The 16,363-nt window shown below is 43.9% G+C and overlaps 1 protein-coding gene across 5 annotated transcripts in view; it reads right to left on the bottom strand.

The window, feature by feature from the left end:
* The window catches only part of LOC311129562 (guanine nucleotide exchange factor DBS-like), a 36,931-nt gene extending 22,729 nt beyond the window's left edge, over nt 1–14,202 (bottom strand). For all 5 annotated transcript variants that reach the window (XM_084161889.1, XM_084161890.1, XM_084161891.1 and 2 more), the window contains exons 1-4: nt 14,054–14,202; nt 11,844–11,927; nt 10,652–10,766; nt 3,161–3,251 (exon numbers count right to left, since the gene is read on the bottom strand). In XM_084161889.1, the coding sequence (XP_084018015.1) occupies nt 3,161–3,251; nt 10,652–10,766; nt 11,844–11,927; nt 14,054–14,126 (363 nt within the window). In that variant the 5' untranslated portion in view covers nt 14,127–14,202. The remainder of the gene's footprint in view (nt 1–3,160; nt 3,252–10,651; nt 10,767–11,843; nt 11,928–14,053) is intronic.
* Nucleotides 14,203–16,363: the final 2,161 nt, after the last annotated feature.

Raw genomic sequence — 16,363 nt, 5'->3', positions numbered from 1 at the left:
TTTTCTAATAATTGCGCCAACAGTTGTTGCCTTCTCACCAAGCTGCTTGCCTATTGTCCTGTAGCCCATCCCAGCCTTGTGCAGGTCTACAATTTTATCCCTGATGTCCTTACACAGCTCTCTGGTCTTGGCCATTGTGGAGAGGTTGGAGTCTGTTTGATTGAGTGTGTGGACAGGTGTCTTTTATACAGGTAACGAGTTCAAACAGGTGCAGTTAATACAGGTAATGAGTGGAGAACAGGAGGGCTTCTTAAAGAAAAACTAACAGGTCTGTGAGAGCCGGAATTCTTACTGGTTGGTAGGTGATCAAATACTTATGTCATGCAATAAAATGCAAAATTAATTTCTTAAAAATCATACAATGTGATTTTCTGGATTTTTGTTTTAGATTCCGTCTCTCACAGTTGAAGTGTACCTATGATAAAAAATTACAGACCTCTACATGCTTTGTAAGTAGGAAAACCTGCAAAATCGGCAGTGTATCAAATACTTGTTCTCCCCACTGTAGGTATTGATTAAAATAAATATGAATGATGCAGGTCCATATAGTTACTTACTTAATAAAGTTCTGAAGGATCTCATAAATGGTGTTGTAATTGTGAACAAAAAAAGCAATTGGAAATCCTGTGCTATTAATAAGGCGCTAAAACCATGTATCAACTCAGCACAAATAAACAAACACACTTTGAAAGCTAATCACCAATGCAGAGATAATATCCCTCACAGCTCACACACTGTATTCAGCTGCCAGCAATCTGTCATCTAGCAGGAAACAGGGAGTGAGAGAGCAAGAGAGACACCAGTTGTGACTGGAGAGGAAACAACAGGCTGAAGAGAAAGAGAGAGAAAAGACTCCCTCGATCATCTTTTCTTTTACACATTCTCCTCATTCTGAACCACAAAGGCCTAAAGGAGAGAGCAATGGAAAGATAAGGGGTGATATACAGATCTGCTGACAACGTCACGAAAATGATGCACGCGCATTGATGTGGCTGCAAGGCGTGCGTTGGTATGATTCTTAACGGTCAGATATCTGGCAACAATGACAAGAAGCTGCCATGTGGGGAATAGTAGGTGGCTAGTTTCAGCTCGTTGTATTTTGTTATTGATACCATGTCTTGTTTTGAGGTGTTTTGACTGATGTCAAGTCTATGCTAATACGGCTCAAATTTGCTAGCTAGCTAACCAACAACTGTAACGATGTATTTGAGAGACAACAAGTGCTCATTGTGCAAATGTATTTGTTTTCAACAAACGTTTGGAGACAAAATATAGTTGACCTGTTATCAACAATCTAAGCCAACCCTGTCTGTTTTGCCCCATAGTTGCGCACATGTTGGTTTTGTTGCTAAACTACCAATGCGTCTATCTTAATTTGATCACTTTGTTGTCACAGAGAATTTTCCTGCACAGCAGGAAATGCAAACTGTAGTGTATTAAAGGTTTAAAACGGCTTCTAAAGTTGGTAATTTCCACTTTAAAATGTCAGACTTGATTTATCGTAACAACCCCTACACAAATGTCCATTAAATTGCAACTGCCCCTAAAACGCAACTTCTCTTTTTGAAAACAGCCTATGTCGCATCGATATAAGTCAGAAACATTTATTCTAATGTCAAAATTGACTACAAACTTTGTAAATAGGATAGTTTTGGTCATAAAGTCAGTCTCGTCCAAAACTGAGATTTATGAGATGATAGGAAAAAATGGTATGTCACGGAATGAAGGGTACCGTAACAGTTTTCCTAGGTTGGGTTTATTTGAATCCTGGCCACATGCCCACAGCTGGCAGCACCCAAGTAATTATCAATTCAGAGCGCAGCTGCACACGCCCCGATCATAATGCCCATGGTCAATTTGGTGTGACATTCGATTTCCCTATGGGGCTAGTTAGGGACCATCAGTAAATTACACAATGTACATGGGACAATATTTTTAAAAGGTCAATAGCTCCAAATTTCAATGATTTAAAAACCTCAAACCAACTATAAAATTGTAGAAATTCATATACAAATATTGAAAGCATTTAATGAGACAACTAAAATATGTGCAACATTAAAATATTGTCCCATTTACATAGTGTTATTTATTGATGGTCCCTAACTATACCCAGAGATAGGCTATCCAAAGTCAAACCAACTTTGCCACAGTCGCACACCAGCCGGCTGAAGCTAATTGCCAAAATATTTTGGCTAACTCTTACCACATGTGAACACACGCGAGACACCCACATCAAACCACACCCCGATACCAACTCACATTTGAATTCAGCCATGGTCACTAGCATGAGGCTAAATCACGAAGGGCAGTCAGCCTTTATTTATAATCCACATTTCTTGTTACTGTAGGATTATTTTCCTGCTGTGAGAAACTGGTCAAATTAAGATAGTATATATCTGTAAAGTGGCATAAATGAATTGAAAGAGAGAGAAAAGGGATGAAGGAAGATATGAACAAAGAGATAGTAGCTGAAACAAAGAGAGTGAGTGAAATGAGGAGAGAGAGTTTAGTGGGGCTCGAGAGAGATACAACAGCTACCTCATCACTATCACAGCATGGGAAACACACACAGACCTAAGATTTCTTTCCATCTTTATCCATTAAAGTCAGTGTCAGTGTTTTCCTGTGGAGTAAGCTTTGTGCCATTTGTCCCCATTCTGTATCTACACATTTTCTATAGATTATTCATACAGTATTCATCAAAACATGGTTTACAGTGTGAAACTAAAAAGACACTATCCTTCCAGCATGCTTTCTTGTAATGTGGGGAGAACACATCTCTCTCATCTCTCTCATCCTCCTTGTTTTGGCTGTTTATTCTGCCCCCGAGGCAGGGGAGTAACAGGGCTGAATCGGCTGGTGCCTGTGTGTGTGTGTGTGTGTATGTGGGGGGGTAGTTCATATCTGCCCCCTAGGGCAGTTGTGATATTAATCCCTCCATTGTGGCACAGATGTAGAGCTCTGAGAAGAGGAGGAGGTGTTCTGACACCTCTTGTCTGCCAAACCCCCTCTGCCCTCTGGCTGACAGTGTAAGGATGGGGCCTCTCAAACCTGGTGCTCCACTCAACACATGATTAAAGAAATGTATTTCACACACATAGAGGCATAGACACAAAAGACACACTCCCCCTTATAAAGCCAGACACACACGGTTACTTACTGCAATGCGGAGCAGGGTCGCCTTGACGGCTGTCCATCGGTCCTGTCGCCGGTCAATGACCAGGATAAAACCCACTCCTGCTGCAGACAGACTGGGAAAAAAGAGATGGGATCACGGTCAACACAACCACTAACACCTGACTCCACTGCACACATGACCATAACAAGACCGCAGATGGAGACTGGAGAGAGAGAGGAATAAGGTTCAGTAGGACCACAGTGACTGGACATGACCATAGAATAAATGAACAGTGTCACTAGTATGTATAGTACTGTATGTCCCGTGTGGCTCAGTTGGTAGAGCATGGCGCTTGCAATGCCAGGGTTGTGGGTTTGATTCCCATGGACAAGTACAAAAAGTATGAAAATGTATGCACTCACTACTGTTAGTAGCTCTGGATAAGAGTGTCTACTAAATACTAAAATGTTAAATGTAAAAATGTATCAGTCAGGCCTGAGTAGAGACCTACCCTCAGCTCAGTCCACTTATGTACAGGCAAGGTAAAGATGCTTCAAAAACACTGTCCTAATCCACGGTGAGAGGGGATGACAGTTTGTTCAACTATACGCTCCTTCAAGATACTGGTCCAATCCACACAGAGAAAGATAAAGAGTTGTAAGACCAGCACCCTCTCTCACAGTTGCCTGCTGTAGTTTCAGGAAAGGGGTTCAGGTAGAGGAATCAAAGTCAATCCCAAGTGTAGCCAGTCAGTAGAATCAACTATACACACAACACACCTTTTAGAGGTGACATGAGTACTCACACCTCAGCAGCAAAACACACACACTGCCTGATCACAGCAAACTGATGAACAGAATGTCTCCACTCCTCCTCAATGGTTCCTCTCCTCCTCACACGACAACAACTCTGCTATTCTAAATCCTCCAATAGAGAAAAAGGGATAAATAATTCCATTTTGAAACTGAAAACAGAAGGAGAAAAGAGAAAAACAGATGCCTGAGAGTCAGATCTGCCGGTGTCTCTGTGTATGTGGTGCTGTGTTGTGTTGGAGGGAGAGCAAGACCATCACAGAAACCAGCCTCCGCCACTGCACCGATCAACCAATGACGTGCCAGGAACTGCCGTGCCACTAGCCAATCCCAGCCTGGCTGAGGGGTGACAGACAGCCCCGGTGGCCAGTCAGCAGACCTGGGGATGTGAGGGAGGGATGGGCTGATGGAGAGGAGGGTAGCTGCAGTGTCTCTCTCTCTCTCTCTGTAAAGGTTTTTCATTCTCACTCTCTCAATTCATCCCCTCTTTCTCCCTTTCATCATCCTCTCTCGCTCTCTTCTACCTGCTCAAGCATTCAAAAGAGCAGACCAGTTCTTTTCAGCAACAGAGACGGAGGAGGGGAGAGAGAGGGATGGAGGAGGAGGGAAGGGAAAAAAAGGAGAGAGAAAAGGAATAGAGATGGTCTAGCACTGGGACCTTTATGAGGACCGAAATGGTTTAGTCATTTATGCTGAAAAGACAGTACGAGAGAGCAAGAGAGAGACAGAGAGAATCGGGCAGAGAGAGAGAGTATAGATTATGTGATAAACTAGGCTTGCTACTTAGTCTCAGAACACAAAGAATCACATACTCTACATGGCCAAAAGTACACTACATGGCTAGTCGAACATCTCATTCCAAAATCATGGGCATTAATATGGAGTTGGTTCCCCTTTTGCTGCTATAACAGCCTCCACTCTTCTGGAAAGGCTTTCCACTAGATGTTGGAACATTGCTGCGGGGACTTGCTTCCATTCAGCCACAAGGGCATTAGTGAGGTCAGGCACTGATTTTGGGCGATTAAGCCTGGCTCGCAGTCTGTGTTCCAATTCAACCCAAAGGTGTTCGATGGGTTGAGGTCAGGGCTCTGTGCAGGCCAGTCAAGTTCTTCTACACCGATCTCGACCTCGCTTTGTGCACGGGGGCATTGTCATGCTGAAACAGGAAAGGGCCTTCCCCAAACTGTTGCCACAAAGTTGGAACCACAGAATCGTCTAGAATGTCATTGTATGCTGTAGCGTTAAGATTTCCTCTCACTGGAACTAAGAGGCCTAAACCATTATTCCTCCTCCACCAAACTTTACAGTTGGCACTATGCATTGGGGCAGGTAGCGTTCTCCTGGCATCCGCCCATCCCAGATTCATCCGTCGAACTGCCAGATGGTGAAGTAGTGATTCCTCACTCCAGAGAACTTGTTTCCACTGCTCCAGAGTCCAATGGCGGCGAGCTTTACACCACTCCAGCCAATGCTTGGCATTGCGCATGGTGATCTTAGGCTTGTGTGAGGCTGCTCGACCATAGAAACCCATTTCATGAAGCTCCCGACCTACAGTTCTTGTTCTGACGTTGCATCCAGAGGCAGTTTGGAACTCGGTAGTGAGTGTTGCAACCGAGGACACACGATTTTTACGCGCTACGTGCTTCAGCACTCGGTGGTCCCGTTCTGTGAGCTTGTGTGGACTACCACTTTGTGGCTGAGCTGTTATTGCTCCTAGACGTTTCCACTTCACAGTAACAGCACTTACAGTTGACCGGGGCAGCTCTAGCAGGGCAGAAATGTGACTGACTTGTTGGAAAGGTGGCATCCTATGACGGTGCCACGTTGAAAGTCACTGAGCTCTTCAGTAAGGCCATTCCACTGCCAATGTTTGTCTATGGAGATTGCATGGCTGTGTGCTCAATTTTATATACCCGTCAGCAACGGGTGTGGCTGAAATAGCCGATCCACTAATTTGAAGGGGTGTCCACATACTTTTGTATAGTGTATGTATGGTTTCAGGGTTTGGAAAAAAACTGCCAGAAAGGGTAATCTATACACAGAGGAATTGATTCACCACTTCTAGGATTTGATTGTTTCTGCCATACAAGCAGTTTCTGCAACACACACTCACACAGCTGAATGGACACAGAAACATATTGAAGAATAATGCATGTGAAATTAGATTAATTTAAATATTCATGGTGGAGTTTATAATTGATTTGTGAAGGAGTCACTTGGAGGGGTGTCTAAATAATTGGATTTCTTGCGGCGGTTGTCTGACGTATGTGGAACCCTTGCTAGCTGTGTTTTGGAATGGGACTGCTTAATCCTGCATGGGTGCGCACAAACACACACTCCCCCTCTATGCCATACTCCACCCCTTCTAACTGCCTGAAGCCAGGCAGACTGTAAATCAAATTAAAAACAGATTAAAAAAGCTTTATAAGAGCTCTTTAAGTTTCAGTCACTCTCAAATCCTCCTGTCATTGTTCTACCTCAACCTGCAGCCACTCTGAACTAGACCCAGAGAGGATTGGAGCATAAAGGGAGAGAGGGAGAGAGGAAGGAAAGAAGGAAGGGAGAGAGAGAGAAAGAAACCTGGTCTGCCCAAGGACACAGGCGGCTAATTAATTTAGTGAGTGTTTGGCGATCCGCAGCGTAAATGGGCTTTTCCCATCGGAGGGGAAAAAGGGATTAGAATACGGATAAATTCCATGCCGGCAGACCAAGAAACAGGAAAAATCATTCAAATTTGGGAATGCCTTCAAAAGGAATTTGAAACTGTGGAATTTTATGCACTCACAGTCCCCCTCCAAAAACCTTCATTTTGAAATGGACATACTTTGTCAAATTATTTTCATGAATATATACATTTATCAAAATGTATTCTGGTTGAAATTGAAGTGGAAAATATTGAATAGTTCTGTATTCAAGGTCAAGACACACACACACACACACAAAATTGCCCTGAGGAATTCCTGGCCATCTGTCTGTCTGCTCTGAGCAGCTTTAGCCTCAGGCCCTCTCTCTATCAGCTCAACTTTGACTTTTTGTAAGTTTGTGATGTCAGCAGTGACCTCAAAGAGTCACAGGAGAGAAGCCATGCAGGGGTTGCAACACATCTCTTCTACACCAGTTTAGAATGTGATGTGGATATGTGGACCAGGTGTGCCTTACACAGGAAGCGGCACAGGTCCTAATCCAGGCACTTGTCATCTCCCGTCTGGATTACTGCAACTCGCTGTTGGCTGGGCTCCCTGCCTGTGCCATTAAACCCCTACAACTCATCCAGAATGCCGCAGCACGTCTGGTGTTCAACCTTCCCAAGTTCTCTCACGTCACCCCGCTCCTCCGCACACTCTGGCTTCCAGTTGAAGCTCGCTTCTGCTACAAGACCATGGTGCTTGCCTACGGAGCTGTGAGGGGAACAGCACCTCCGTACCTTCAGGCTCTGATCAGTCCCTACACCCAAACGAGGGCATTGCGTTCATCCACCTCTGGCCTGCTGGCCCCCCTACCTCTGCGGAAGCACAGTTCCCGCTCAGCCCAGTCAAAACTGTTCGCTGCTCTTGCACCCCAATTTTTTTTTTTTTTTTTTTGGTGGAACAAGCTCCCTCACGATGCCAGGACAGCACCTTCCGGAGACACTTGAAACCCCACCTCTTTAAGGAATCCAGTTATCCCACTGGCTATAAGGTGAATGAACCCCGTGTAGCTCAGTTGGTAGAGCATGGCGTTTGCAACGCCAGGGTTGTGGGTTCGATTCCCACGGGGGGCCAGTATGAAAAATGTATGCACTCACTAACTGTAAGTCGCTCTGGATAAGAGCGTCTGCTAAATGACTAAAATGTAAAATGTAAATGTAAATGAACCAATTTGTAAGTCGCTCTGGATAAGAGCGTCTGCTAAATGACATTAATGTAAAAATGTAAATGTGTGTAAGTGGCTTCAACCCTGTATGCCACCGTTAGGTGCAGGAGTATGTGTAAGAGCTTGTCTGTTGGCTGGTGTATTCACGCGCATGTACTGCAGCTCAGCTCTCTGCAAGCATTATTCAAACCTAAACAGTCAGGTCCACTGCAGTTTCTATTTTAGACCCACTACATGCCTCAACGGACAAGGATGGAGTGAGGAAGAGAGGAAGGAGAGAGAAAGGAGCTATACAAGGAAGGAAGGGGAGCTGGAGAAAGAGAAAGAAAGGGGCAAAGGATAAGAAGAGAAAAGGTAGACGGGAAAAAAAGAGGGAAAGGTTGACAGAAATCCCTGTGAGGAGGATATTGAGAAGATGGGGGGGGGGGGGGGTCTCATTTATTCTCCCCCTTCCCCAGTCTCTCAGTACACAAAGACATTCTGCAGTAATATGATAACAGGCTGGGGTTATTGCATTGGCCAGCTAATTAGGAGTGTATTGAGACCTCCCCTCCTCCCTCTCTACTAAGAGATCTCTACAGGGGACAGCCCAGACACATCCATTTACCCACCACTCTCACTGACACACTAAACAAAATAATAATAATATAATAATAATAATAATAATAATAATAATAATAATAATAATATGCCATTTAGCAGATGCTTTTATCCAAAGCGTCTTACAGTCATGCGTGCATACATTTTTTGTGTATGGGTGGTCCCGGGGATCGAACCCACTACCTTGCCGTTACAAGCGCCGTGCTCTACCAGCTGAGCTACAGAGGACCACATAATAGTAAGGCAGAAACCCAAGCCCTAAGGCAGAGAAAAACATGACCTTTTTTAACCAGTGTAGCTAGAGAATGCCCCTAACCATTGACACAGGGTAAGATGTTTACAATACCCCCCAATGGTTGAGGTTAGGATTGGGGGGAAGGGGGAGATCAGTGGTTAAAAGGGTCTACCTCAAGCTTAATGTAACAGCATGCAGTGTATATGAGCTGCTAGTGACACCTGCTGGCCATTTCTATACAGCAGTCAACAGGAGCTGAGGATAACACTTGGTTTGCACTGAAAATATGTGATATACCATGAGCTGAACCTACAGTATAAACAATATTGTATGGCAGGGGTAGGACACCCTGTTCCTGGAGTGCTGCAGGTACTGCAGGATTTTGTTCTATCTAGGCGCCACACCTGACCAACTGATCAGTTCAGTGATTGCCTAAATTCAACACAATTGGTCTTCCAAGTCGGTTAAATCAAAACCATGAAGTGCAGTACTCCAGGACCAGCGTTGCCTACCCGTTGTATGGTGAACAAGGAAGCTTCTCTTCCCAGAATCTTTTCACGTGTCTGTTTTCAAAGGGTATGGAGCTAAGAACATTAACAACTTCATAGTTAAGAACACTGATGATATGGAAGAAAATAAAAGGGATTCTACAAGAACTAATATCACTCCCTAAAAACACACCCCTATGGAACAATCATTGGATAGCTTTTCAGAATTGATCGATAAATTGTCCCACATGGAAAACTAAAGGCATAGAAACCGTAAAGTACATAATAATAGGAAATACAATTATTTCCATAACAGAATTAAAAAGCCATTTTGGACTGACCAATGTAGACATTTTCTAATACATGCAACTTAAAAGTTTTATATCAGAAAATGTCGATCTGAAATCTTTCGGACATCAGCTTAATGTTGAGGGACATTTTTTTTAGTCAGAAAATGATATTCATATGATAGGTAAGATATACAAAACCTTGCAGAAAGCCTATCCAACTGACAATCTCTCAGAAAAAGAATATAAACTATTGGAACCAAGAACATAACTAACGACAGTTAACGAAAATGTACGCTTAATCCAGTATAAACTAATGTACAGAATATATTATACAAGAGACAAAATTCACAAATTCTATAGCACAACGACAGAGTCTTAAGTGTAAAACTAAGAGGAATTCAATGATTCATGCCTTGTGGGAGTGCTATAAAGTCCAAAAGTATTGGGCGGAATTAGAAAGTTGGCTGTCACAAGCTTTACAGTATAAATGTACTTAATCTGTATCTGCATATTTCAAGACATGGCATATGAGGATGAGGTGAGATATGTACCCAATGGGTTGGACTGTACTTTTCTCATCAATCATTTAGAACATGTTTTTGCTTAAAGAAACTGGAAATCAAATGACCCTCCATCGTTAAGACAGTGGATAAATCAAATGTATTATTATTTAAATATATGGGCTACAGAGAGAAACAGAATAGCGCAACTTGAGGTCATATGGAACAGCCCTCAAACTGAACTCTGGACCTCGAAGCCAGTCCCACTGCATTTTTCATTGTTCCCCTCTAGTCAGGGACTTATTTAGACCTGTGACACCAGGTGTGTGCAATTAATTAACAGAAAACCAGCAGGCGCCGGACCTCGTAGGGAAAGAGTTGAATACCCCTGGATAGAGTCTTACATGCACTGGAAATGGAAGCGGTGGGAACATGGGTCTGAGCAGGTGTGATGTCAATGATGTTTGTGTTTGTCTGTCTATTGTCTTTTGTCTATGTATGGTTTATATTGTTAAACAATAATCTTACACAAAAAAAAAGAAGTTTCAACTGCAGTAGATGTTACCGTCTTCTGCATTCATCTGATATCTCCTAAATTCCCCCTAGCATGTTCAATATTCATCTGCCACTCCTCAATTCCCTTCCTGTAAAATAGACTGATCTGACTGGTTAGCATGGGAATAATACATGCAGGGAGCTCGGACACAGGAAGTGTCTGAAGAAGCAAGGGTGTGTGTGTCGTATGTAGAATCTCACCTGGGGATGCTGGTCAGGTATGTGAGCACGTTGTGGAACTCCCTCTCCTGGATCTCTCCGAACGCAGGGAACTCTGGGAACACGATGATGGGGCTGCCGTTCTGCCCTCGCCCCCCTGGGAAAGAAACATGGAAGAGTTAAGAACAGAGAGTTCACTAAAACAGAGAGTTCACTGGAACCGAGAAGACTCACATTCCTTGGTAATTTTCTTTACATAACTTCGACAGGGATTACCACAAGAGGGCGCCAGTGGAACTGGCAAACCAGTCTAGTTTGATAGGGCAATAGGGTAAAGTGAGAGAGAAAGAAAGAGCAACAGACACACCGAGAAAGAGAGAGAGGAGGGGAGGGTGAGAAAGACGGGTATGTTCTGCAGTGTTTAAACCCACACACAGACACTTAGAAAATGGGGGAAATAGTCACACAAATACACACGCGTGTACTATTAGCCCATGTGATCAGAATATTTTCCCTCTTCTATTATCACCCTAGCAACAGCAAATGCTCGGTCACCGTTTAGCTGTCTGTTTTGATTCTGCTGCATCTGAGAAGAGGCAAGCTCTCCGCAAAATGGACGCCGACAGGCAGAGAACATCCAATAAACACTCTGCCGCAGTCCCCAAGGTGACCTTCCATGTAGAACATAGAGGGGGACAGAGAGGGGGCAAAGTGTCGGGGGTGGGGGTCTTCTGTTAAATGAGGTGAATTCGGTGAAGGAATCAATGCTACAACACTTGTATCCGTTATATTATCCATTTAGTTTTTCAATTAAGTAACATTTGTGGAAGTCTGCTCACAAGCCTAGGTGATTTCTGTAAAGCTTCTACCATGCATGCAGTACAGACACACTGAATTGACAAGACAACTTGAAAAACAGAAACTCCATATTTGGCTCATACGCAACAGAAACGGATTTACACATATGTAAATACACACTAAACAAACACACAGTCGTGAAGAGAAGGAGCCCCAGTGTACTGTAGCCGGACTAACGCTGATAAACAAATGATGAGCAGGAAAACAGGAGAAGAGAAATTTGAATGGCAAATCCTGAGGGGTGAAGCAGACCGTTCCTCTGAACTATATCAGGTAGAAGAACAGTACAGTCCTGTGTTATAGCAGACATCTGTATTATGGCAGACAGACAGACAGAGAGACAGACAGAGACACACAGACAGACAGGAAGTGTTACCTGAGAGGAAGGCAAACTGCTTCCTGAGGTCAGGGGTGATGTCGATTGCACAGAGGGGACTGCTCTCCTGCTGCATGATCTCATCTGGAGGAGCAGCAGAGCAACAACACAGTCAGAGTCACAGTCAGAACAGAACCTATCCCATTGAATGAAAGAACCATCACAAAAGTAGAGAAGAGCTAGACATACTCACACAAAAACAGTACATTAATTTAGTACAGCATGTAGTCTGAGCAGTATAAAGACGTGCAGAATAGTGAAAAAATGATCATCTGAAACGCAGACGAGAGACCAGAATGCTACAAACACTTTGGGTCCTGACCCACCATTAGTGAAGCAAGTCTTCAGATAAAAGCCACAGCCATCCAAATGACTCCTTACGCCCCAAGTACCTTCCCAGCTCTATCAACCCATCAACTCCCATCATTGGTATTAGAATAATTAGATAATGGGCCTGACCCCCCGCAGGGAGCAGCATAGCCCCAGCCAGGTAGTGAAGGTGAAGATGGGGTGACAAAACACTGTGGGCCCAGGCTGCTTTGACTCAGAGGGCCATGTCAGCAGGGAGGGAATGGCTAGGTCTGTATTCATTGCTGGTACACAGGAACAAAACTAGTTCAGAGACACTGATACACAGCCCCAAATCGCTCATTCTTCAGTCAGCATATTCTACCTATAACTGCAGTTTCCTAAAAGCGGAACAGAATTCTGTCAATCACAGGAGGTTGGTGGCACTTTAATTGGGGAGGACAGGCTCGTGGTAATGGTTGGAGCGGAATCAGTGGAATGGTATCAAATACATCAAACACATGGTTTGATGCCATTCCATTCGCTCCGTTCCAGCAATTATTATGAGCCGTCCTCCCCTCAGCAGCCTCCACTGCTGTCAATGTTATTGTTCTGTAGTACCTGAAGGTATGTACTTCCTCTATAACTAATATACTGTATCTGTCCAGTTTTCACAGGATATGCGTAGCTGTTGGCTAATATTTATGTTGTTCATTTGTAATAATAAAGAGCACTGGTAGCATAATACTTCATTATTTATTTATATATTATACAGTTGCAACCTGCTAGCATGCTTACTTGACATAGCTCTAGTTTGGGAGACTGGATCATTTCTACACAGAGAGACTAGACTCCTGGTCAATAATTCAGCTCAAATGGTCTTCTGGTAAATCATTGATATCGATTTAACCCCAAACCCTCACAGCCAAGTCAGCACAAATACAGGTTACATACAGAACATACAATACTCCCATGCTCCCAGTCACTCACAAAAAGAGGTTAATCTGCATCCATTTATAAACAGCTACATATAGTTAGTTATACAGTGTGATCAAGCAGTTATCTTTATGCAGGTAGTGCCTATACTGTGGGAGTCTGGCAAAAGTCCTACTGTTGAAACTGAGGGCATAACAGTACAGAGCACAACAGATCGATGGAACAGAAAGCCACAGTGACGCTCTACGCTATAGGATTACATATCACACACGCTAACTCTTAAGTCGCTCTGGATAAGAGTGTCTGCTAAATAACTAAAATGTAAATGTAATGTTAGAAACCAGCCTGGCAGACTTTCTAGGGCCACAACACTGTTTATCTCAACGATGTCACGTCAGACCACTAACCAGGGCTAACCACTCTCTCGTCTCTTGAATTATTCAGTGGCCAAGCCTTCCTTTTTAGACAGGACATCAGTTTAACGGTAAAGGAGCACTGCTGTTACGCAACACTCCCACAGTAACATTTTCTGAAGAAGAGAATGTCTAAGAGCATGTATGTCTCTCCATCTCCCTTCATCCCATCTTTTCCAGTGAGATAAAGTGATGATTTACATCTAAAGGGACAAAGTATTAAGCATATAAAGCAACAAGGTCGAAGAGATGGAAGGGGAGCTACAGAGAGTAATATTGACTTTTCTCTGAGGTTCCTGTGAGTGTGTTCCTGTCACTTCAACACTATGTCAACACAGAGACTGACACGCTCTAAACTGACATGTTACATTGTTCACCATTTTTTGGACAGTAGTGTCAGCATTAGTGCAGCAAAGACAGTCTACTTCAACATTATTACAACACCAAAACAGCATAAGTCACTTCACCTAGGTCCATTGTCTACTGTAAGCAACATGTACACTGGTAGATAGACAGACCGAGACAGACAGACAACCGACCAAATGAAAGACAGACAGTAAGACCAACCAGTACCTGTCCTGTGCTGGAGCTCCAGCCACAGGTTGGTGATGTCGTGGCAGAGCAGGGACACTTGGTTCAGGGCCATGCCGAGCCAGGCTCACCTCCTCTGGGTACTACTCATACTGTAGACGGTTGTTTCAGCCGTATCCTAAAACACACGCTATCATGTCTGTTTCACTCTCTGTCTCTACAGACACTCCCCTTACACACAAACACCACAAATATCGAAGCTCTGCTGTGGAGATTTTTACCCCCCCCCCCCCCTTCCCAACAGGGTTCATTGTTTGGCCATGAGAGGACCTTTCAAGTGACAGCCTTGGCCCCAGGGTATCACTGCACAGATCTCTCATACACACAAGCACACACACATGCAAACACTCGCACACAGTATGTATTGAAATATGAAGCAAAATATTGAAACATATAGATGATCTAACATGCTGGTTGTGTTATTGTGTACACCTTGTGTCTTTTGTGTGGAGCAAGCCATGGATTAGTTGGGCTGGATTAGAGTGCTGTCTAGGTACTTTCCCTCAACTGTGTTATCATATTCCCCTAGTGTAATGGAACCGCCTAATACACTCCTCTCTGTCTGGGGAGAGGAGAATTACTTCACTGGGTCAGCCTACTCAATTCTAATATATTCTCCCGCTCTCCCTACCAACCTACAAATGAATGGGCTCAATCAACTAATACATCCCTAAAAAAAAGCCTGTTCAGTGACATCACAGAAATATTGTATGTGCATGTGCACATAATGCTTCGTGACATCACAAAGAGAGCAGCGCATATGCCCGTGTTTAGGGTGGCAGGTGACAGCAGGCCGGGCGACCCACAGAGGTTGTGGCGATAGATTACACTAATCTATAGCACATGAATCTACACAGCACCCCACACACACTAACGCATAGGAACGATAAGTAGAGATCAGAGACAACCTATAACCTCCTTCACACCGTACAGATCCCACTAGAACCATCACCTACTACTGTATAGTCTAGACACTCCATCTCACTATCCCACCAGGAAGCAGAGATTTATTCTATTTCCTTCTAGAGCTGAGAGGTCAGAGCTACTTCCTCTCTGGGTCAACTCTACTGGGTACATGTAATGATTATTGATCTAAAGCAGGGTTCCTGTTACTGCTGTATGAGCCTATCACCCCACCCAGACAGGTGACTCTGTCCACTGTGTGGCTCAGTGGCTGCTAACAGATGTTCATGGTATTAAGTGATTGATCATTGGAGAGAGACAAAAGCTTCTTCCTTTCATCATGAGACTTCAAAGCTGCAAACTGAGCTGAGGGAGTAGAGACTAGGGGAACAGGAACACTAGAAGTTACGCGGATGGGTTTCTGACGGTTGGAAACTCACAAGATTGAAAATCGTTAACTAAGTACGCTACACACCCATGTAATTGTCACTTTCTGTGATATAGGGTTTCTTCCCTGGCAATATTGGTTACTTCTGCCCTGAGGTGATTGGACAGCCCCAGCGTTAGTCAAGCAGCTGCTGACAATGACACACAGACACGTAACAGCACTCATCCATCCACTGACTGCTCAGGGGCACTCACACGGTGAGCATTGTCCCCTCTCACACAACAAATACACACCCATCACACCCCTGGCAGATCCCACAGAGATATCATCTCTCCCTCTTCCTGCCCTCATTCTCTTTTCCATTCGCCTCGTCTCCCTTTCACTTTCCCTTCCTCCTCGTCCTCCCTATCGCTCTTCCCTTCATCTACACAATACAATACATCAATACAATACATCATGGGTATGGCTGGCAGCAGGTGTATTAGTTGATGATTCCCACCAGGAGCAAAGACACATACACTACCAGTCAAAAGTTTGGACACACCTACTCATTCAAGGGTTTTTCTTTATTTTTACAATTTTTTACATTGTAGAATAATAGTGAAGACATCAAAACTATGAAATAACACATATGGAATCATGTAATAAACAAATAGCCACCCTTTGCCTTGATGACAGCTTTGCACACTCTTGGCATTCTCTCAACCAGCTTCACCTGGAATGCTTTTCCAACAGTCTTGAAGGAGTTCCCACATATGCTTAGCACTTGTTGGCTGCTTTTCCTTCACTCTGCGGTCCGACTCATCCCAAACCATCTCAATTGGGTTGAGGTCGTGGGATTGTGGAGGCCAGGTCATCTGATGCAGCACTCCATCACTCTCCTTCTTGGTCAAATAGCTCTTATACAGCCTGGAGGTGTGTTGGTTCATTGTCCTGTTGAAAAACAAATGATTGTCCCACTAAGCCCAAACCAGACGGGATGGCGTATCACTGTAGAATGC

This window comes from Coregonus lavaretus (assembly GCF_964263955.1).
Source record: "Coregonus lavaretus genome assembly, chromosome: 5".
Taxonomy (NCBI): Eukaryota; Metazoa; Chordata; class Actinopteri; order Salmoniformes; family Salmonidae; genus Coregonus; species Coregonus lavaretus.
Note: the sequence above shows the minus strand (reverse complement) of the source record. Positions and strands in the feature narration are given on the sequence as shown.